Source organism: Scardinius erythrophthalmus (assembly GCF_964197995.2).
Source record: "Scardinius erythrophthalmus genome assembly, chromosome: 6".
Taxonomy (NCBI): Eukaryota; Metazoa; Chordata; class Actinopteri; order Cypriniformes; family Leuciscidae; genus Scardinius; species Scardinius erythrophthalmus.
The window spans coordinates 21452149-21474326 of NC_138226.1; the positions used below are offsets into that span (position 1 = coordinate 21452149).

Genomic DNA, 22178 nt, shown 5'->3' on the forward strand with positions numbered 1-22178 from the left:
CAAATTAACAGTTTTGACACTTTTTTTGTTGTTAGGCTATTAGTGTCATAATTAGTTAAAGTCACAAATGAAATTACTATGTATTCTATATTATGATTACAGTGAGTGAAATAACAGATTATGTCAAACAATGTTAAATCAGAGTCCAATTTTGATTCTGAGGAAAGGAATTTTGAAAGGTCAGACCAAAAGGGGACATTTAAAGAAAATATGATCAACTGACTCAGAACTGAATTTACAGAAATTACAATTCAAGTGAACATTACCAAACGTAGATGTGATTTCCTTGGTGGGGTACATAATGTTACGGTATTTTTTTTAAATCACCTTGTGATGATGCATAAATGAGTGTAGCTAAATAATTTAACTATGATAATTCCCCTGCTATTGACTTCTTTATTTTTGACACTTTTTAATTAGCAAAAGAGTACTGGGGCACTTTTAACGAACTCTCCCTGTCGCTGTTGCAGTCACGGGCAGCTCTGCTGAGAGGCGCTGTTGGACAGCAGAAGCGCGCGTGGAAGGAGCGGCTCGCCGCGGCGTCAGTCAGAGCGCGTGGAGCCGCAGGAGGAGGAACTGTCCAGTGCTGATGCTCTTCCAACGACCAAGGTGCACTCGACTTCAGCCACTAACAGCCACCGCCAACGACAACAACACTGTTGTTAAGCGATTATATGATATGTTACGCGATATTTAAAACGGTGTGCAGGAGTTTTATCTGAGATTGTTTTCAGTTTCAACGCTTCTTTCGCCCGGCCAATAGGAAGGGACCGTACGGGCTGAACGGCTGGCAAGCATCGAGACATTTTGATTGTTTGATTGATGCATTCCTCTGCAGACTGCTGGGTGGACGACTAGATCTGCTGACCGGAGAGAAAGTTTCGTTAGATAAAATCGGTATCATACACGATGGTGGATGCAGCTGAATGTTGTGTGAAGGTGATGTGCCGATTCAGGCCACTTAACGAATCGGAAATCACCAGAGGTGACAAATACATACCGAAATTCAAAGGAGAAGACACTGTGGTGATAACGGTAAGATGTCTTTAGAGTCTACAGATGTTATTAATGTGGACAGAAAGTCCCTTTATCTTTCTCTCACCATTTCATTTTCTTTATTTGTGCAGGAGATAGCTATATGATGCAACTTTAGATAAATATAGCCCATCACTCTATTGTGACTCATTTGTGTAATCATTTCATATCTGTCTGGGTCAATCTGGCTCTTTCATTTCAAAAGCTCGTACAACGTTATTATTATTATTATTATTATTTAGACAGTCAAAAATATGATTTGAAAAGCAAACTCTTTTTTAAAATTGTTGCATTTTAAGTTATTTATATAGTGCTTTTATAAGCATTATAGCATCGGACATGCTTTCTTTTGTTTTACTTTAGCAAAATTGTTTTAGTATGAAAACAGATACAGTATGAAGCACAAAACAAACATTTGGAAGGTAATGCACAAAAATGTCAAACATTATTAACAAATATAACAAATAATATATTTAATAAATTGCACATTATATAAAATACCACGTGGCAATCTGCCAAAAAAACAAACATTGTCCAGAGATCACAATTCATCTTTTCAATTTCAATCTCATTAGTTGAGTCTTGTCTGAATGTACTTTAAATTAGACAGAATAGAATTAGAAGACAGAATTCACAAAAAAAATCTCACACTCATTGTTTTCATGTCTCACCACAATAACTTTGTTTACTTTAATATCATGATTTTTTTTAATGGCCACCAGATGTGACAGGTTTTTGTGATAAACATTTAGAATAGCAAGTTGTTTGTTAATTAAACTTATTGCATTCTTCTTTGTTTTGAATGGAGAGGTAGAGTGCTTGTCAGCCATGTGCAGTGCTTTTTCACTATAGGACTTGGAAGTATTTGTGGTTTCTTTGGAAGATGATTATTATGGGTCAGAGCCTAGCTTCATTTATCTTTTAATAACACAATATGGTAGTGATTAAATTAAAGAGCAGTTGATACCTGGAATGCAGAGTCCGAAGGACTGTGTTTGTGTGGGTGTGTGACATGCTATAAATAAGCTGGAGTGTCGTCGCAGTAAGATACTGATGGTTTTTATGTTTTACAGTAAACCTCCAGAAATCCCTTGTGCAAACACAATAGCCCATATTATCCGACCCATTGAAATGGTAATCAGCATTACCATGCCTAATCTGCACAGAAAATCGAGCGTAGCAGGTATTAGACTTCTGCTTCTGATGTAAATTCCCTTTAATGGTGCCCTGCAGACTATGCACAGCCTGATGGTCCTAATGCCAGACATTCAGCTTTAGGATACAAGTGTGGTTTTGAATGGAGATCTGGTTAATATATGTACATTTATTACTGTCAACGTTTAACTACCTGCATCTCATTAGTGACTGTTGTTTAGTCGTCTGTGTGGTGTCACAGAAAGTCTAATCTTAGCTTTAACGCAACAGATTGTAAACGGTCAATAAAATCAAATTCATTTGTGGGGGAAGGGTGAATTTCACACCTCCTCCCCCAACAGTTCGGATGAACTGGAAATAAAAAGAAATATCTATCTATCTGTCTGTCTGTCTGTCTGTCTGTCGTCTTGATGAACTGGAAATAAAAATTAATTTATGTAACTAATTCTGCAAAATAACTTTATATAATGCAAAAGAAAATTTTTGGTCAATTAAGAGTCTTAAATATGTGAAATGAAATAAAAAAATGACATTTTTAATCCACCTCTGAATTATTGATTAAAATGTATTGATATAATATGGACTTAAAATGTGAAGAATAATTGAGTATTTAATTATAATAATTAGTATTAGTATCGATGGCGTAATATTATTATTATTTGTTACTAAAATGTATTGTTTTTAACTCACTAATTCGTCAAAAAATTCAGCAACTTTGCAACTATTTTGAAGAAAATAATTTATCTTACAGTATAATTATTTCTTTAAATATGTATTAATTATTTAAAATAAACAAAAGTAAGTAAAAAGAGATTGCACGGTTTGTGTTTGCGTATAAACTCCTTAAATGACTGTCCACCACAAAACACTTGCAGGGAGATTTATAGGACAGTTTGTGACAGTGAGAAATCACTAATCGTTTGCAGCATGTCAGTATCAGGCTGGATTTGATGTTTCTGCATTATGAGGGTTATCTGGTCAGCTGTGTTTAATGTGGGTGGAAACATCTTATTATATGTGCAAGGCCACAAAGGGGCCCAGGGCTCCTGCGAGTAATTTACGTTGCCGTAGTGACAGAGGTGCCATTTGTGGGGCCAGGGCTGGCAGGGAACGTTTAGGATGATTTAGTGGAATATTTAAGCAAGTCCACTGAGGATTGGGACAATCTTGTTTGTCACGCACATAGTTCCATTCATGTTGCTTGTATAAACCCCTCTAGTTGCCTGTATTTCTATTTCTCTTTTATATTTTGACATCACCACCCTTACATTTACTGCATTATTAGATTTATTTGTGATGCACATCATTTATTTGAATACTGCATGTAGTCTGCTATTTCTATTCTACAAACCCATCTGAAATGGACAGGAAAAGATGCATTATCCTTTCAAGCATTTGTTCATGATATAGGTTTTTGATTGAAGCTGGTCAAATCCTGAGCACTCTTGGAAAAGCCTTGATGGTCCCTAGATAGTGTGCATAAATTATTGACTTAAAGAATGCATTGTCATGAACACATGTGCTTTTATATACAGCCTGTGTTTTTTAATATATAAAGGATATAGTGTTCAGACTACGGCACATATGCAAGTCAAATGCAAGATTTAGCGTTCATGTCCTTTCTGCAGTTTCATCTGAGATATTTGCTATTCACTAAATATAAAATACTTTTAAAAACATATCTGCCTTTTGATAGCAGTTTTCCGGTAATTACATTTATTCTGTATTACAAAGATGAATTAAATTAGCATAAGAGTATTTGTCTCAGAAAAGATTGCCTATGTGCTGAAAGAAAGGAGAGAGATGGAAGGAAGAGATGATATAGCAGTCATGTTATTCTCCTCCACTATTGGCCAGGAGACAGGTGCTGACTGTCAGCCAATCAGAGCTTTTCTTTCTGAGTGGGATGTAGTTTCCGTGGTGACAGTCTGGGTTTGAGCAACAGTCTCAGTGGGGATGCTTGACCCCTACCTGCTTAATCAAACAGACAGACAGAGAAATCATGTGTCTGTGTGAACGCTTCAGAACTGGTGTCTGCATGTGATGTCTTAGATAATCAACAGGGTAAATGCATGCCAGGGATATTTCATTTCATCTGTTTTAGGTCAGCTGGTCCGTTTGTTAGATTTATTGATGTTTTAGTAAGGCATAGCTCACTCTCTCTCTCTCTCTCTCTCTCTCTTCCCATATGAGAGTATTTGTGTGCATATGGGCGGAGGAGGATGTGGAAAAACTGCTGTCAGCAGTACATGAGCTCCCCATGATATCTGTGTGCATATGTAAAAATAACACGGTCACACTTTAATATTAGGGGGGTCTTAAATGTGTTAGGTACTTAAATGTTAGGTACAGTGTGTTTATTGTGTTCATGTTGTATTGCAAAACACTGCTATTGAGGTGTGATACGGGTTAGGTTAGGACAGGTTTGGTGGTGTGGTTAGGTTTAAGGGTGGGTTCAAGTCTGAGGGAGTCAACAGTGCAATTACAGATGTTAATTACAGCTATAATTACAAGCAGGTACTTTTGTACAATGTAATATGTCCTCAATGAATTAATCAAATTATTAATTTAAATGTTAGTAAAGGCACTTAATACAAAGTGGGACTCAGAATACCAATGCTAAAAATATATCTTGGTTAGCTGATTTTGCACTATATGTACAGTACAACTATTTTTTATATTACTTATTTATACAAAAGTTTAACCATAATTAGGTTAGACAAAAAAAGGAAAGATTATTTAAAAAAAATGCACAAAAACATATGGAAAGAAGAATGGCAAAGGAGAAAGAATGTATGTACTACAATTCGAACAGACAACTTTTGGGTCACACTTACAGGGCTGCCAACTTTTGAGTTTAGCTTGGAGTGAGATTATTTTTTTTTTCGGGGGGGGGGGGGGGTGTCAAAACAAATATTGCATCACAATAAGTGTAATTGTGATTGTCAAACTAAACTTGGTAACTAAATAGAATTTTATGAAGTTTAGTGACAACATGTAGTGTTTATAGTGTTTACATTGTACAATGACTGGTAGGATACAGTTTTTATTATTGCTTGACAAAAATTTCAAGATTTCAATTCCATTCTTGTGGTTTGATTCTGATTTTGATTCAATACTGACTAATTTGGATACATGTTTATTTAAAAAAAAAAAAAAAAAAAAAAAAAGATTTAAAAAAATAATCTCACCTAATGCTGTAAACATAGAGGGCCCAATCTGCTGGTATTATTAAAGGTTAAAAATAACAAATTAAATTAAATATAATGTAGTTTTTGTTATAATAACAATTATTTAATGACATAAGTAAAAATATAATAAATATCTAATATAGTGCTCAGCAAAATCTCCTCTCTAGCTATTTTTTCTATTCAGTTAACATGCTATGGTCATTAAATGGCTTTCCTGAGGTAAATGTAACGTTATGTGACGTAATTGTTCTCCTGCTGTTATATTGACCTCTTTCAGTGGTTGAAAAACACTAATTGGTCGATATTATGTATACTTTCGGTAAGTTGTACTGCATCTTTAAATAAAAAAGTAACAGATGATCGGTTCACGTGCTCTTGAACTGAGGCGCTCAGCGATCTGTCACGTTACATTTACAAGCGCCAAACGTATTTTTGTCTGAATTTCGTAATAAAATTGACGGAATCTAAGAGCTGAGAATTAGTTCAATATTAAAAGTACCTCTTTGCTCCGCAGTTTTTCTGTGCGTGAGAAAATGGATGTGTGGCGTGAGAGCGTGTGAAAAGTGTCAATTGCGTGAGTCTCACGCTCAATGCGTGAGAGTTGGCAGCCCTGCACTTATGATTAGGGTCCAATTCTCACTATGAATTAACTATGAATTTTGCCTCAAGAAACTCATAATTACTGCTTATTAATGGTTAATGAGGTAGTTGTTGCGTTTAGGTATTGGGTAGGAATTAGGATTGGGGATATAGAATAAGGTCATGCAGAATAAGGCATAAATATGTGCTTTATAAGTACTAATAAACAGCCAATATCCTAGTTATGCATGCTAATAAGCAACTAGTTAATAGTGAGAATTGAACGCTGAACTATAGTGTTACCAGGTTTGTAGTAATGAATAGTTGCAAACACATTTCCAACACTTTCCATTTTTCTAGCTTAGCATTATTAAAGGTGCTCTAAGCGATGTCACATGTTTTTTAGGCTGAATTTTTTTTGTCACATACAGCAAACATGTCCTCACTATCCGCTAGCTGCCTGTCCCCTGAACACACTGTAAAAAAACACGGTCTCTGTAGACAACCAAGGCTCCACAAACGGCAACAAAAACAAACTGGGCCAGCCTGGACCACGAAACATAACAAACAGTGTTCCAGCCAATAACCGACAAGAATGATTTGGGGGTTGGTGGGTTAGTGCGCATACACATGAAGGGAGGTGTGGGGAGTGGAGGAGAGAGAAGCATGAAGAGGGAAGTTAGCTAGAGGAGAGATGTCCTAGACAACGACTAACGTTAGAATTATATTCTCTTGAATTTTGATATGGCCGACACACGACCAAAGAGACGACGTTCCAATGAACAAATAGCAAAGAAGAGGGAAAAGGAGAAGATACGCGAGGGAGAGGGTCGAGCTAGCCTCCGTTTTGTTTAACAGAAATTCGAACGTCAACAAGCTGTGACGTCACCCAACATCGCTTAGAGCACCTTTAACTTAGTTTACATAATTATTAAAAATATTCCACTGCAGATAGTTCTTTCTTTGGATAATTATTTCTTATTGCACAGCAGTTTCAAAGTCTCCCGATCTTACCAGCAGGTTCAGAATCAAAACAAAAGAGAGGGATTTGTTGGGGCTCAATAAGATTGACTGGCAGTTGGGGGATGGGCTGTATTCATCACAAGGTCCTTCTTATTTTCTCTTTAACAATGTATACCACTGAAATCCTCTGGGGAACTTCATAAATAGCCATTAGTAGAATCTGTGCAGTGTCAGCAAAAGAAAGAGGCTGACTGACCTCTCGATGCAATAATACGATAATGCATAAATGTATATTATATATAATGAAATCAAACTTATTTATCTGCATTTGACTAAAATAATAGAAACTTAATTGAGAAATTTTGCAATTTAAGTCTTAAACATCCAGCTTTTATCATTAGCCGTCTATTATTCGTAAACTGTGTGAATGTATTATAGCCCTATTTTCTATTCAAACCATCGTTCCTCCATACTGTGTGTGTTATGAAACATTTTGTAGCAATTGTCATATCAGCAAAAAAGGGGGTCTGATTTACTCCACATTCTCTAACACATACAGTACATTTAATCTACATGTTTAATATCTTTAAAACACAATATTAAAGATATTTTCTCTCAGAGATACCTTTTGAACCTTTTTACTTGTTCTTGTCTATTACTTGAATCTTGACTAATCTGTTTGTCTTTTTAGGGCAAACCTTATATCTTTGACCGAGTCCTTCCTCCAAACACGTCACAAGAACAAGTATATGATGCCTGTGCCAAACAGATTGTTAAAGGTTGTAAATGCATACTATATATTTGCATGAACAAGTTTGAAAAGTTAAATTATACAGTCCTGGAAAGAAATGAAAATGTTTGAAAGTTGAAACATGAATCTTGCATTTCAGATGTGCTGGATGGCTATAATGGGACTATCTTTGCTTATGGCCAAACCGCATCAGGGAAGACTCACACTATGGAGGTAAGGCAGAAATAATATATAATATAACGATTGGTATCAAGTTCACACATTTCTAATTTTTCAATAATAAAGTAACCTTTCAGCACATGTACGGTGAGAAAGTGTCACTATGCTCAGTCACAAAATGCTCTAGATTGATGAATATCTCGCAGCATCTTTCATGAAATGACTGAAATGCCAAACTGCTGCAACAGCGGCAAAATGCCTTTTGACTGAAGGTGTTGCCTTGGAAACAGCCTGTGCTTTCAGCAAAGGTTTTGAATATAAAGTCAATAAATTCAGTTATTTGAAAAATGTTTCTGAAAATGAATCACTTTGTAACCACTGAAAGGTGCAAATTAGCATGCCAAACAGGATGTCCTCATACGTCCCTCAGAGGGAATACTGATATCCTTATTTAAAAATCACATTGCACACATATAGACCTTCTGCACCAGTGAAACAAACACGCAGCCATCTTTAGAATATTGTGTTTGAACTTCCATTTTTGTGGTAGCTCTGTACAGTATATTCCTATGGCATCGCTGTCGAAGAGTAATTAGCTGGTGAAGTGGATTTACTAACGAAAGTTATCATGAGCATTGTAATGTTTGAAGCGGATGACAAATGTCAGTAGACCGGGAAGATGTTCAAACGAGCAGTTCATTCATAAATCTGTAAGATCTTACCTGCATGCTGTGGAGATACAAATCGGAAGACAGAACACAACGGGCGCAGCGCTGAAAAGGGGCGGGTCTACATAACTTCTACAGAGGGTATGCATGGACATCACTTTCCCGCTGGAACACGCCCCCCTCAGCAGGACTGAGTGGCAATAGAGCTGCTGCGTGACTGGATTTAATAGGGGAAACTACGAAAATGCGATTAAAACGAACGATTATATGTTTAAACTAAAGGTTGGACTCTATATATTATGTTCCTCACAACTTTCCAAAGATCCACTGATCCATGGATATTGACATGCAGCCAGGAATCGTGTTTCCTGACATTTATATATACCTGATTTCAATGCCGAGGAAATACATAAAGCAAATTTGACTGTGAACACTTTATACAAATACAAAGGTAGGCTGTGATGCGCATACCCTCTATAGTAAAGTAGATGGAGAAGGAAATTCTTCAATGCAGTGCTTCGTTCTTACATAAGTTACACTAGCTGGCAGAAATAAGTGCCATCTTGTCAAATATTTGCTCTGATTGTCCTCTACAACATGCACACAGGGACAGCTCCACAACCCCCAGCTGATGGGCATCATCCCTCGCATTTCCCAGGACATCTTTGACCACATCTACTCAATGGATGAGAACCTGGAGTTCCATATCAAGGTAAGGAGGACCCTTTCCACAGACTGTGATGACGCGTTTCTACTGTTATTAACATTGTTTATTATATTTTCTTTTGTACAAAATTTAATGTACAGTTATAAGTCTATACTTTGTTGTATTACTTTGTATTACTTTTACATTTCAGAAAAGCAATTAGCGCTGCTGTGTGAGTGTTTCTAACACAATGGCTGAGGGAGTGGTTGCAAATGAGTGACTGTCTCTATATTTTTTTCCTCTTTTAAAAAGTCATAGAAACGCTATCATGGATTTTATAATTTCCTATTGGATCAAATGGGACTGCAGAAATTGAAATTTCCATTTACCACTTTAGAAGTTTACCCAACTATGATGACTTCTGCTTCTGAGAACCCCTGAAATATGGAAAGGGTCCATTTAGGGAGCTGAAATTATTCAACAATAAATCTGCTTGTGTATGTTCACATGTGAAACCATCAACTATTATATGTTTTAAATAAACATATTAATGATTTTAAAAATATATATTAAGCTTAGTTGTTTTGAACAAATAAATATTAGATGAATGTATCTCTGACATAAAGTGATATACAGTATATTCAGTTATTGGGTAAGTTAATAATGTATTGGACTGGTGTTTGATATCATGTCCATTAATATAGAACTGAATCATTAGTTTCAAAGTACAAAGCCACTTTGTAAATTTTAATATTTACAAAATAATTAACAGCCACCCCTTTATCACAGGTCTCTTATTTTGAAATCTACCTGGACAAAATCAGAGACTTGCTTGATGGTGAGATAAAAACAATCACATTCTTCTTCATAGTTTTAAGATTCTTTTAAAAATAATATTAATGCTTTTTTTTCATGGTGTAAATACATTTTTTGTTGTCTAATCCTAAAGTTTCCAAAACCAACCTGGCTGTACATGAGGATAAGAACAGGGTGCCCTTTGTCAAGGTAGGACAGATGCACAATACACTGTTATTCAGTCCCAGGCGTGAAGCGAACACTTCCTTGATGTGTTGTGTCTTTTGATGCTGTTCTGTTGCCAGGGTTGCACAGAGCGTTTTGTGTCCAGTCCAGAGGATGTCATGGATGTGATCGATGAGGGTAAATCCAATCGTCATGTGGCTGTCACAAGTGAGTGACTATTTAACTTTATTTATCTGAATATAATACATCACATTCTGAATCAAACATAACTAATATTCACTGTTATCTTGACCTTGTTACACTGTTTTTACCCTAACACATGGTCCTCTGATGTTACATTGTGTTACAGACATGAATGAGCACAGCTCCCGCAGTCACAGCATTTTCCTCATTAATATTAAGCAGGAGAATGTGGAGACAGAGAAGAAATTGTGCGGAAAACTCTACCTGGTGGATCTTGCAGGAAGCGAAAAGGCATGTTTTTATTGATTTATTTTTTCTTTCTGTTTCTGTTTTTGTCTTTGTTTTTGTTTAGCAAAATCTAGTATATAGCTATATCTAGAAAAGCAGTACCAAAATGTTATATATATATTAGTGCTTTCAAAAATTTTCAGTTTAATGCGTTAAAAATATTTTTTACGCAATCAAAGCAGCATCCGTTTTTTTACGTCATCCTTTGGCTAGCGTCACAAAATATGATCACACTCTTGTTCTCAGTCTTAGAATTATAGTTCAAAATCCTGACAGTCATGTTAAACCTACAAATAGGTTTGAGAATGATATAATATCTCCATACTCTCTCTCTCTCTCTCTCTCTCTCTTTCTCTCTCTCTCAAACACAGGTCAGTAAAACTGGAGCAGAAGGATCTGTGTTGGACGAGGCTAAAAATATCAATAAGTCTCTCTCTGCTCTGGGGAACGTCATCTCAGCCCTGGCCGAAGGAACCGTAAGTGCTGAAACGGTCTCATCTACCCAGACGCTTTCTTTTTTTCTCTTCCTCTTCCTCTCTTCTCTCTGAAATGCTATTTGTGTACATAATCTAGGCCATGTAGACACCTCTCACAGTACAAAGCAATACATTTGCAATATAAATTATTTATGTTTTGCCTTATCTTTCTCATTACAGAAAACCCATGTGCCCTACAGAGATAGTAAAATGACCAGGATCCTTCAGGACTCTTTGGGTGGGAACTGCAGAACAACCATCGTCATCTGTTGCTCTCCCTCTGTATTTAATGAGGCTGAGACCAAATCCACTCTCATGTTCGGCCAGAGGTGAAGCCATTTTATGCCCTATAATATTTCTCCTAAAATGAAGAAAGTCTGAAATTTAGTGCTGCGGTAAATATGAAACAAACATGCGCATATACAAATAATTTCCACTGTACTTTCTTTCACGCAGGGCCAAAACCATCAAAAACACAGTTTCTGTTAACATGGAGCTCACAGCTGAGGAATGGAAGAAGAAATATGAGAAAGAGAAAGAGAAGACCAGAGGTCTGAAAATCATCATCCAGCGGCTAGAAAATGAGCTCAAACGATGGCGAAAAGGTGAATAGAGAAAACGGAGAACGCACAGTAGAGCCCTGCGCGGGACTGTTTTCTTCATCCCGCTCCCGCCCGCGCCCGCCGAATTTCTGACCATTACCGCCCGCTCCCGCAACGTATGTGTTTCACTCCCGCCCGCTCCCGCAATATGTCCACTCCCGCCCGCACCCGCAAAACTCTGAGAATTTATTCCCGCACAATAATAGAGATGCATTGATTTTGTGTCTTCTCCCGTCCCGCAGGAAAAAACACATATTTGTATTGCTATTATTAAAGAGATTCATGGGGTTGTTTGTTTCGTTTCCCTGGGCGGCATAGCCTACTGGACACATACAGGATAAAGGAGGAAATCGAGTGTGCTGTTTTTGGATGGTTTTGTTTTCGTTTTTGCTGTTTTTTTATTCAGGATACTCTGTCTTGCGCGTGCAATGATGACGCAGTGAATAGTGATGCTTCTCTCTGAACAATCAGCAGTCTGCCGTGTTTTCACGTCACATTTTAGTATCGCCTCAGCTTGCCCAGAACCCCGCCGGAGGTGGTACGAAAAAAAGTACCTGGAAGCACAGTTACAACTTTTACACAGTGGAAAACCAAACAAAGGCGAGTCGAGTCGAGCCGAGGCGAGCTGGTACTGTGTAGTGGAAAAGCGCCATTATTGACATCTCCATCATGTTGCAAGGCTACCTCCCGATCCCGCAGTGTTTTTTTTTTGCCGCCCATTCCCGCCCGCAGCAAAGTTCAAACCGCCCGCTCCCGCGAGATTTGCGTTGGGTCCCGCGGGACCCGGCGGGACTCAATCCCAATGCAGCCCTCTAACGCACAGTCACTGCAAATGATAAAACATCACTTTGCTGTTACAGACTGACAAATATTTAACTGATTAGAAAGATATTTTTATTGAGTTTCATGTTTAATGTTTAATAGTTTTATTATTATATTTTATTGTTAATTAGGACAATGAGAAATGTCCTATCATTTCATTGGAATGATGTTTGACATTTAAAGCAGTTTATTTGAAAATACTGTAATGGTTGAGAAGATGCGTATCATTTGGTTTTCTGCAGAGGCCAGTCGATTTTTGATGTAATTGTCTTAACAAAAGCTTTGTTTTTTTCCGATTCGAGTTCTGAAATGGACCCCACAATGAGGGGAGCCAGTTATTTCTTCCTCCTCTGTTTGCTTAAGACTTATTAAGGTCATTGTTTTTGAGTAAAATAATGATGTTTCCAAAGAGGAAATGAAGTTATTCAATAGTATATGTTAATATATTGTTACATTGATGAGAGCTTGACACAAATTGGCTTTCATGTAAACCATGTGTGTACTGATGACAAACATCCACAATAATTGACAGTGATAAATACCAATTAGCACTAATTACTCAGATTGTGGAAGGGTAAACACATAATGACTCTAAACAGAAGGCCTGTCATAAAGTGAATGCATGTTTGCTACAAAGCACTAATGTGTATGGCTAAATATATTCACTTTCCTTTAATATTTTCAGTTACATATTCAGCCTCAGACCTCAGTCCAAAGCTTTACTTCCTTTCTCCTTCTCTGAATCCTGAGATGTTTTTGTCATTCTCTCAGTATGTCTCACTTTCTCTCTCATGCATCCCCATGTCATGAATAGGTTTTTTTTCTCTGTCAGTGTTATCAGCTCCACCTCTACTTCCCAATAAAACACACAGATGCTGAGTTCAAGATTTCTCTCCCATCTCAGACATATAAAGCCCAGAGAATGAATGTGGCTCTGACTCTTTGTGCAGCTGTTTTTTCATTTACGTCCAGTCAGTGTTTTTTATCATCAGGTCTGCAGGACTGTTTCCTGAAAGCCTTGTTCATTTTATTAGTTAAGGAACCAGAGCCTGTTTTTATTGTTTTTTTTATTTTATTAATTTTGTTTTGACATATTTCACTCCTTTATCTTCAGGTGAGAGTGTACCTGTTAATGAACAGCACAGCAGTAAAGAATCGAAGAATTCTGAAGCCGCTCCCGTAATTGACACTTCGGCTCCGCCTCCTGAGCCTCTTCCTGATTCAGAGAAAACCCGATATGAGGAGCTGATCAATGACCTATATCAGCAGCTAGACGACAAGGTGATAAATACCTCTCACACGCTGTTAGAAATGTGCATCAGGAAGTGCAAGCCTCACAATTCAGCCCTTTCCCTCTTTCACCACAGGATGATGAGATCAACCAGCACAGTCAGCTGGCAGAGAACCTAAAGCAGCAGATGGTGGATCAGGATGAGGTGAGTCCGGCTCAATATAGAGATGAACACTCATCCCCTGTACAATTTATGATGTCACACATGTCTTCCCATGATGCCTTGCCTGCAATGGGTCTGAAGGAACCATGGAACAGCTTTACTTATTTAAATGTTTATCAAAACAAGTACTTGAGGTAATTATTAGTTGAAAATATATCATCTCACTGCCTATACTTAGAAATTCCCATCCGGTACAAAGAGCATCTCTCAAGCGGCTCCTAATTATTCAGGTGGAAATAAATGTTGTTCCCATGGAAACAGTTCTGCAGCATCTCTGTTGGGGTTTTCTCCTCTTTTGAAACATTTGGACATATCTTTGTATTCCCATATTTCTGCTTCTGTATCAGGTTTGCTAATGATTCTAATGAAATCTTACTGAACAGCACATCACATGTTCTTCTAATGAACTGTCAACTGATACCTTTTACTTCCATGTGAGGAAATAATTACATTTTTCAACACAATAAAGTTTGGGGTCAGTATATTGGAATCTATTCTGCTCACCAATGCTGCATTTATTTGATCAAATACAGTAAAACATTAATATCATAGAACATAACTGTTCTATATTTGAACATATTTTAAACTGTAATGTATTCCTGTGATGGCAAAGATGAATTTTCAGCATCATTACTCCAGTCTTCAGTCACATGATCCTTCAGAAATCATTCTAATATGCAGATTTAGTGCTCAAGAAACATTTCTTATTATTATCAATGTTGAAAAAGTTGTGCTGCTTAATATTTTTGTGGAAATGGTGATACATTTTTTCAGGATTCTATAATGACTAGAAAGATCAAAAGAACAGCATTTATTTGAAATTGTAAAGATGTTGTATTGTTACAAATGTTTCTGTCACCTTTGATCAGTTTAATGCATCCTTGTTGAATAAAAGTATTAATTAAGACTCCTATCTTTTTAATATGGTATATTAATGACATCCACAAAGAAGCAGGAATTCGACAGTCCTCTGACAAACATAAATGTGTGACTTCCCCATTCTGCATCCACACAGTTAATGGCATCCACACGGCGTGACTATGAGAAGATCCAGGAAGATCTGAGCCGTTTGCAGCATGAGAACGAGGCAGCAAAAGGGGAGGTGAAGGAGGTGCTCCAGGCCTTAGAGGAGCTAGCGGTGAATTACGACCAAAAAAGCCATGAGGTGGAGGAGAGAGGCAAGACAAACCAACAGATCTCAGAGGAGCTTGTGCAAAAGAGCGTAAGTACAATGAAGAGAAAGGAAAGAGAAAATAAATTTCACGAAAAGTTCATGTAACTGAAGAATGCATTGATTTTATGCTGTTATTGTCTTCTAGGCCGCTCTGATTGGTGTGGAGAGGGATCTGTCTGCCCTGCAGGAACTCAGTGGACATCACAAGAAGAGATCAGCAGAGATCCTCACTCTACTGCTCCGGGACCTCAATGAGATTGGAACTGTTATTGCCTTGAATGACCACAAGGTAAGAATACACTCCTTCATAAAGAAAGTTGAACTGCATAAAACAAAAGCCCAAGAATAATGGGCTTATTTACTTTCAAAAAATCTATATTTTTATTTTTTAGTATTATTATTATTGTTTTTTTTTTTTTTACTTTTCTTTTGTATTAATTAGTGCATTATACTTCCTTTTTTTTATAATTTGTAAATTGCACCTCAATTTTCATCATCGTCAAGAATACACACCTCACAAAAACATACAGTACAACAAACACATGTGAATATGTGGATATTTACAAAAAGCATTTATTATTATTTTTTATGTTTCTGAAAGAAATCTCATGCTCACCAAGGCTGCATTTATTTGAATAATATAAAAAAAATACCATTATATTTTTTTGAGATTATTTGATGAATAGAAAGATCAAAAGAACAGCATTGATTTGAAATTGAATTTTTTTCTTACTCTGCGTCTCAATGTTCAATGTCCATACTATCCATCCTAAACAGTATGTGAGATTAAAATAAGTGTGTCCCAAAGCATAGTATGTCAAAAAGAGTATGCCAGAAGTCCCCGGATGGTCTACTATTTCCGGTGGATTTTCGAAGTGTAGATCCTTACACACTCTAAAGGCTAATATTGCCCACAACCCATTGCGCTTTGAAGGAGGAACTACAAACACAAGTAAAAAGTGTTAAAAAACATCGCGGATATGCGCGACTGACGGTGAGAGGTTCAGATAAAGGTTTAAATGTCTTTTCATGACAAAGCTAATTCAAATAACAAATGAATGGAAACAGACTGAGATCTATGCCGTTTGTTTGGTTTCTCTCTCTTTATTAAGATGACAGAGATGAACGGAGGAATGGAGGAGGAATTCACCATGGCACGGCTCTTCATCAGTAAGATGAAGTCAGAGGTGAAGTCTCTGGTCAACCGCAGTAAACAGCTTGAGAGCACACAGACCGACACAGTGCGCAAAATGCAGGCCAACGAGAAGGAGCTCGCTTCCTGCCAGCTCCTGATCTCTCAGGTACGCACGGCTCCATCTAGTGGGGGTTCTAGATCAGAACCCTGTAGATGGGATTCCTCCCTTTGAACTTTTATCTTGTATAATGTCCCTTTGGATGAACTCATTGCAAAGTTTTAAAGGATACATTATTATTGCTTTAATTGTATGTGTATACATTTAATTGGTATGTAGGCTATGTGTCATTTCTGAGTGTGTGCTTGCTTTTAATGCACCTAGCATCAGGCAAAGATCAAATCCCTCACAGACTACATGCAGAACATGGAACAGAAGAAGAGACAGCTGGAGGAAAGCCACGACTCACTATCGGAGGAGCTCGCTAAACTCCACGCACAGGGTCTGTGTGTAGTTAATACTAAACAATGCATTGTTTTACAAAGTAAAATTGTTTCATTTAGATCCAGAAAAAGCACTTGTTCCTTTCACAGTGATTTCACTGTATGTTTAAAATAATCTTTTTTTTTTTCATACAGAAATGATGCATGAGGTTTCAGTCCTGGATAAGGAAAAGGAACACATGAGCAGGATGCAGGACGCTGAGGAGATGAAGGTGATGTACAAAAACACATTTGTCAGATGTGCCTAAAATCGAACCATTGTTTGTCAGGCTCAAACAAGCAGAGCAGTGTCATTGAGGAACCAAACAATGAATGGGATAGGATAGAAGAAAGTATTTAAGGATATTTTAAGCTATATAGATACTATTTAGCTATATAGAAAAGGACAATTTTGCTGCATAGAATAAGAAAATATTTTATTATTGAAATCCATTGTTAAATGAATGACACTCTACACAAAATTGTCCTAGAAGATTCACATAGACAGTGCCATACAAGTTCCATTTATATTCATATGAGCATAAATATGTATATTCTCTGTGTATCTGCGTGTAGCAAGCCCTAGAACAGCAGATGGAAAGCCACAGAGAGGCTCATCAGAAGCAGCTCTCGCGTCTACGAGATGAAATTGAAGAGAAACAGAGGATCTTGGATGAGTTTAAGGAGTAAGAGCTTAATCTCACTTTATTTTCGGACTACTCGTGGTCACTTCAATAGTTGAATATTATTAATATTAAAATACTTTTTATGAAAAAGGATTTTTTTCTATTCTTATGCTTGTGGCTGGCATTGGTCTAACACTCATCAAAAATTGAAAATTGCTCAGTTTATTCAGTAATATCTTGTTCTCTGATGTCAGTGTGAACCAGGCTCTTCAACTTGAAAAGAAGCAGCTCCTGTCTGACTATGAAAAGCTCAAACTGGAGGAACTGAAGAAGGACGAGAGACTGCAGAAGCTTGTGTGAGTCAACCGCTCATATTGTTTAGGAGAGATTAAAGGCGCAGTAAGCGATTTCTGAGAAACACTGTTGGTATTTGAAATCAACCCAAACAAACACACCCCTCCCTTCCTTGATCCGCCCCCAAAATTAGTTGTTTGTTGTTAGTCACCAGCAGCACACACTCAAAACTGTTACTCGCATATGGAGCAGAAACAACGCAACCTCTGTGTCCGTTTTCTGGCCTTCCTGCTTAGGTCTTGTTGTGGTTTCTCTCTTTTGTAAAAAATAACTTTTCAGAGATCGTTGATGCCAGAATTTTTAGACTTTATTTTACAACAAAGCCAAGCATCTTCTGCAAAAGACAGCTCCAGATTTTTGCCCCGTTCACAAATATATACCATACATCCTTTTCCAAAAATGGTAACGCACACTATAGATATTCTTAGATGAGGTTTTTCACCATGTGACACACTAGAATATAATTGTCTGCTGTGAGCAACATTCCAGGCTTTCTGCAGGCTTTAGAAAGTCAAACCAAAGATAATAATAATAGTGTACAAACTAGGGCTGTCAATCGATTAAAAAATGTAATCGCGATTAATCGCATGATTGTCATGAGTTAACTCGCGATTAATCGCAATTTTTTTTATTTGTTCTAAATGTACCTTAAATTAATACTTTTCAAGTTTGTAATACTCTAATCAACATGGGCATGGATAAATATGGATGCTTTATGCAAATGTATGCTTATTATTGAAACCATAGTTAACATAGAGCATGAAGACGAGACATGTTTCAAAGGTCATAGATGTTTTTCAAAGAACTTGTTCATGTCTATTAGACACATGCAGAAAAAACAAAGAAATATCAGGTTCCCATTACTTCTCTTTCTTTGCACTGAGCAATTCACTAACACAAACATGTTTAGATTTTTGCATGACAAGGCAGCTCTTCTGAAAATGCTAAATTTACATTTATTATTTATTATTACATTAGTTTGTCTCTCTCTATGCCCATTTTGATAAAGCTAAATTCTCAATAAAACTGTTTTCATTGGTATATTTTACTGTTTCTGTTGTCAAACAACGGAATGAATATGAAATAGTGACTGAAACGCGACCCATTAAGACATAACCAGCTCTCAGCGCGCGTGCTGGGAGAGCAGTACCGGCGGTACCGGTAGATTCTCAGAAACTAAATATGGTTTGGGCGCTTTTTTGAAGGGAAAAAATCGCTAAAGGGGTCTGCAGTGTCGCTAAGTTGGCAACACTGTGTATCTCCATTTCTCCAACTAGGGGTTGGGCCACGGGTCAAACAGAAAATACGCGCTGCGTTAATCGCGCGTTAAAAAAATTTGTGCCGTTAATATGATTTTGCGTTAACGCGTTATTAACGCGCTAACTTTGACAGCACTAGTACAAACATAAAGCTATATTACATTAAATTACTTATTTTCTAAATAATAAAATCTTCTACAGTCTCTTCTGTGCTGGAAAGCTTTTCTAATATTAATGCGGGTCCTAAAGCTCTTGTCTGGTCATGACCCTTATTTTCCCAGTGATAGTCCTCTGACCTTTTCTCTTTTGTAATGTCTTTCAGCCATCTCTCTTTCTACAGTCTTTCTTCCTGATTGGCTGCAAGTTTGTTGTGCTGCTCGGTGTGATCCACTTTCAACAGAATTCCTCAGAAATTGCTTACTGCACCTTTAACCAATCTCTGAGCAGTTAAAATGACAAATACTTCAGTGTATGTTTGTCAGGCATTTGTAGCTCTGTGCAATTTAGAAAAGATGCATTTTGATCAAATTTGTTATCACTTTTGTTTTTGTTTTAATTAGCATGCTGAATGAGAAGAGAGAGCAAGTCAAAGAAGATCTCAAAGGTCTGGAAGAGACTGTGGTAAGATTTAAATACCCAGCATTCCCTGAGTTTTTCTCTCCGAGTAGTTCACTTTGAACACGCATAGCTCTTTTTCTTATATGGAGTAGTTGTTTTAGATCGCCGTTCATGCTGTTCTCTCTTCCACAAGGTCAAAGAGCTCCAGACTCTCCAAAACCTGCGTAAGCTGTTCATCCAGGACATTAATAGTCGCATTGGACGAGTGAGTATCCAAACTATTCAATCCAAATATTGTTCACTTCATTTATGAATTTTCTTTTTTCATCTTGACTTTGTGATAGTATTATCTGACCAACAGCTACAACTATTTTTATTAATAATACAAAACTAGACAATATCAAGGAAAAACATGAAGGCAAGGTACTACAGGCAAAATCATTGTTTTTTTTATGCACTGGCCAATTTTGAGATTTTGCTTCCAAAACATGTTCTTTCAGACTTATCCAAAATACATTTAATAAAAAAAAATGTTTACACAATACATATCTTTAAATTCTTTTTTCTCATGCATTGAGCCAGAAATCTCCGTCCAATTACATACTTTCCACTTTAATTTTTGTGATTTACAATGACTTGTACAACATTTTATTCTTCAAAACATGGTGAAAATAAGTTGTTTTTGATAATACATGGAGTGATCCAAAAAATGTCAACAAAATAAAAAAAGAATTCTAAACTTGACTTTGTCCAAAGTTCAGTTTTTTGTTCAAGAAATGTATGACTGCAAATTTAATTCGCTAATGACTCACTTGCATATTTAAACATAACCTTTCAGAAAATTTGCACTTTTAATACAGTATTAGTTAAAATTTGTACCCTTTTTACCTGTGTTTCAAACGAATAAAGTGTAACTGGCCACTGTATCAAAAAACACTTTTTTTTGTAGAGTATGGAGTTGGACGCTGATGAATCTGGGGGAAGTCTGGCACAAAAACAGAAAATAATTTTCCTGGAGAACAACCTGGAACAGCTCACTAAAGTCCACAAGCAGGTATATATATACATGAAATGTAATATAATATAATATAATTAGTAGTTCTGTATATAGTTATCTATATTCTTTAATTTCTATGTATCTGTAGCTGGTACGTGATAATGCAGACTTAAGATGTGAGCTGCCCAAACTGGAGAAACGCCTGCGTGCAACTGCTGAGCGTGTGAAGATCCTGGAGTCTGCTCTGAGAGAGGCCAAAGAAAGTGCCATGAGAGACCGTAAGAAGTACCAGCAGGAGGTGGACCGCATCAAGGAGGTCATCCAAGCCAAGAATCAGGCCAGGAGGAACCACACCGCACAGATCGGTCAGACCCAAGATTTCAATGTTGCATTATATCCAGTAGAGAGCGCCACATACTCAATAGTACCACAATGTCTCCTGTTACATGATGACCAAATACTCTCATGCATTGCTGTACATGTCTCCCATATATAATGAAGTAAATTCATTCACTTTACTTGAGATTTTCTGTAATTTAAATTTTGAACCACACTGTTTCTTGTAGCTAAGCCTATTCGTGCTGGACATCATCACCCAGTGGCTTCTGCCACATCGGGCCACAGTGTCAGAGGAGGCGTCCCAAGCCCACGACGACACCACCAACACCAACCGCAGCACCAGCAGCAGCTGCTGCAGTACCATCACAGGAACAAGTGAAAAACACACCACGTATGTTTGTTTTAAACAGTCTTTTGTTGCTTTTCCTGCTACAACAATATGTTTTGCTTCATTTCAGTTATGGAGTCATGTCATGTTCCTTCAGATGAATGTTTTCTCTTCTTAATTTGACTTTGGCACGAGCTGGTGTGATTCTGCTTGGCTTAATGTTGAAATGAATGGGTCAGTGCAGAAAAATGCTGCTAATTAGGTTTCAGCAGCATGTGAGCCAGCAGCCATATCACCCTGTAGCCCAAGACTGGTTGCCCACTGAAGCTAAGCAGGGCTGAGCCTGGTTAGTACCTGGATGGGAGACCTCCTGAGAAAAACCAGGTTGCTGCTGGAAGAGGTGTTAGTGAGGCCAGCAGGGGGTGCTCACCCTGTGGTCTGTGTGGGTCATAACGCCCTAGTGTAGTGACGGGGACACTATACTGTCAAGAGCACCGTCCTTCGGATGAGACGTAAAACCGAGGTCCTGACTCTCTGTGGTCATTAAAAATCCCATGGCATTTCTCGTAAAGAGTAGGGGTGTAACCCCGGTGTCCTGGCCACATTCCACACATTGGCCCTTACCAATCATGGCCTCCTAATAATCCCCTTACATTGAATTGGCTCTATCACTCTCTCTCCTCTCTCCACCTATAGCTGGTGTGTGGTGAGCGCACTGGCGCCGTTGTTCTGTGGCTGCCGTCGCATCATCCAAGTGGATGCTGCACACTGGTGGTGGTTGAGGAGAGACCCCTGATATGATTGTAAAGCGCTTTGGGTGTACAGTAGTACATATGAAAGCGCTATATAAATGCCTCATTCTATTCTATTCTGATGCATCTGGGAAGTGCTAGTGACTAGTTGGAAAGTTGTGGTGTAACATTAGTTACTGTGCCAACTGTTTGACTAAGATGGAGCGACATGGATATAATAGCT

The 22178-nt window shown here is 37.6% G+C and overlaps 1 protein-coding gene across 1 annotated transcript; it reads left to right on the plus strand.

Annotated features, from left to right (window-relative positions):
• Positions 1 to 909: 909 nt before the first annotated feature.
• Positions 910 to 21254, plus strand: kif5c (kinesin family member 5C; the record flags this gene model as incomplete). Its single annotated transcript, XM_081369036.1, has 25 exons — positions 910 to 1035; positions 7615 to 7702; positions 7814 to 7887; positions 9109 to 9213; positions 9937 to 9985; positions 10097 to 10152; positions 10248 to 10335; positions 10478 to 10602; positions 10971 to 11075; positions 11256 to 11404; positions 11532 to 11680; positions 13614 to 13780; positions 13867 to 13935; positions 14969 to 15175; positions 15273 to 15416; positions 16240 to 16428; positions 16645 to 16762; positions 16899 to 16975; positions 17319 to 17428; positions 17623 to 17724; positions 19542 to 19602; positions 19733 to 19804; positions 20489 to 20593; positions 20685 to 20901; positions 21103 to 21254. 25 exons carry the CDS (start codon positions 910 to 912, stop codon positions 21252 to 21254), a joined length of 2904 nt encoding a protein of 967 aa, XP_081225162.1.
• Positions 21255 to 22178: the final 924 nt, after the last annotated feature.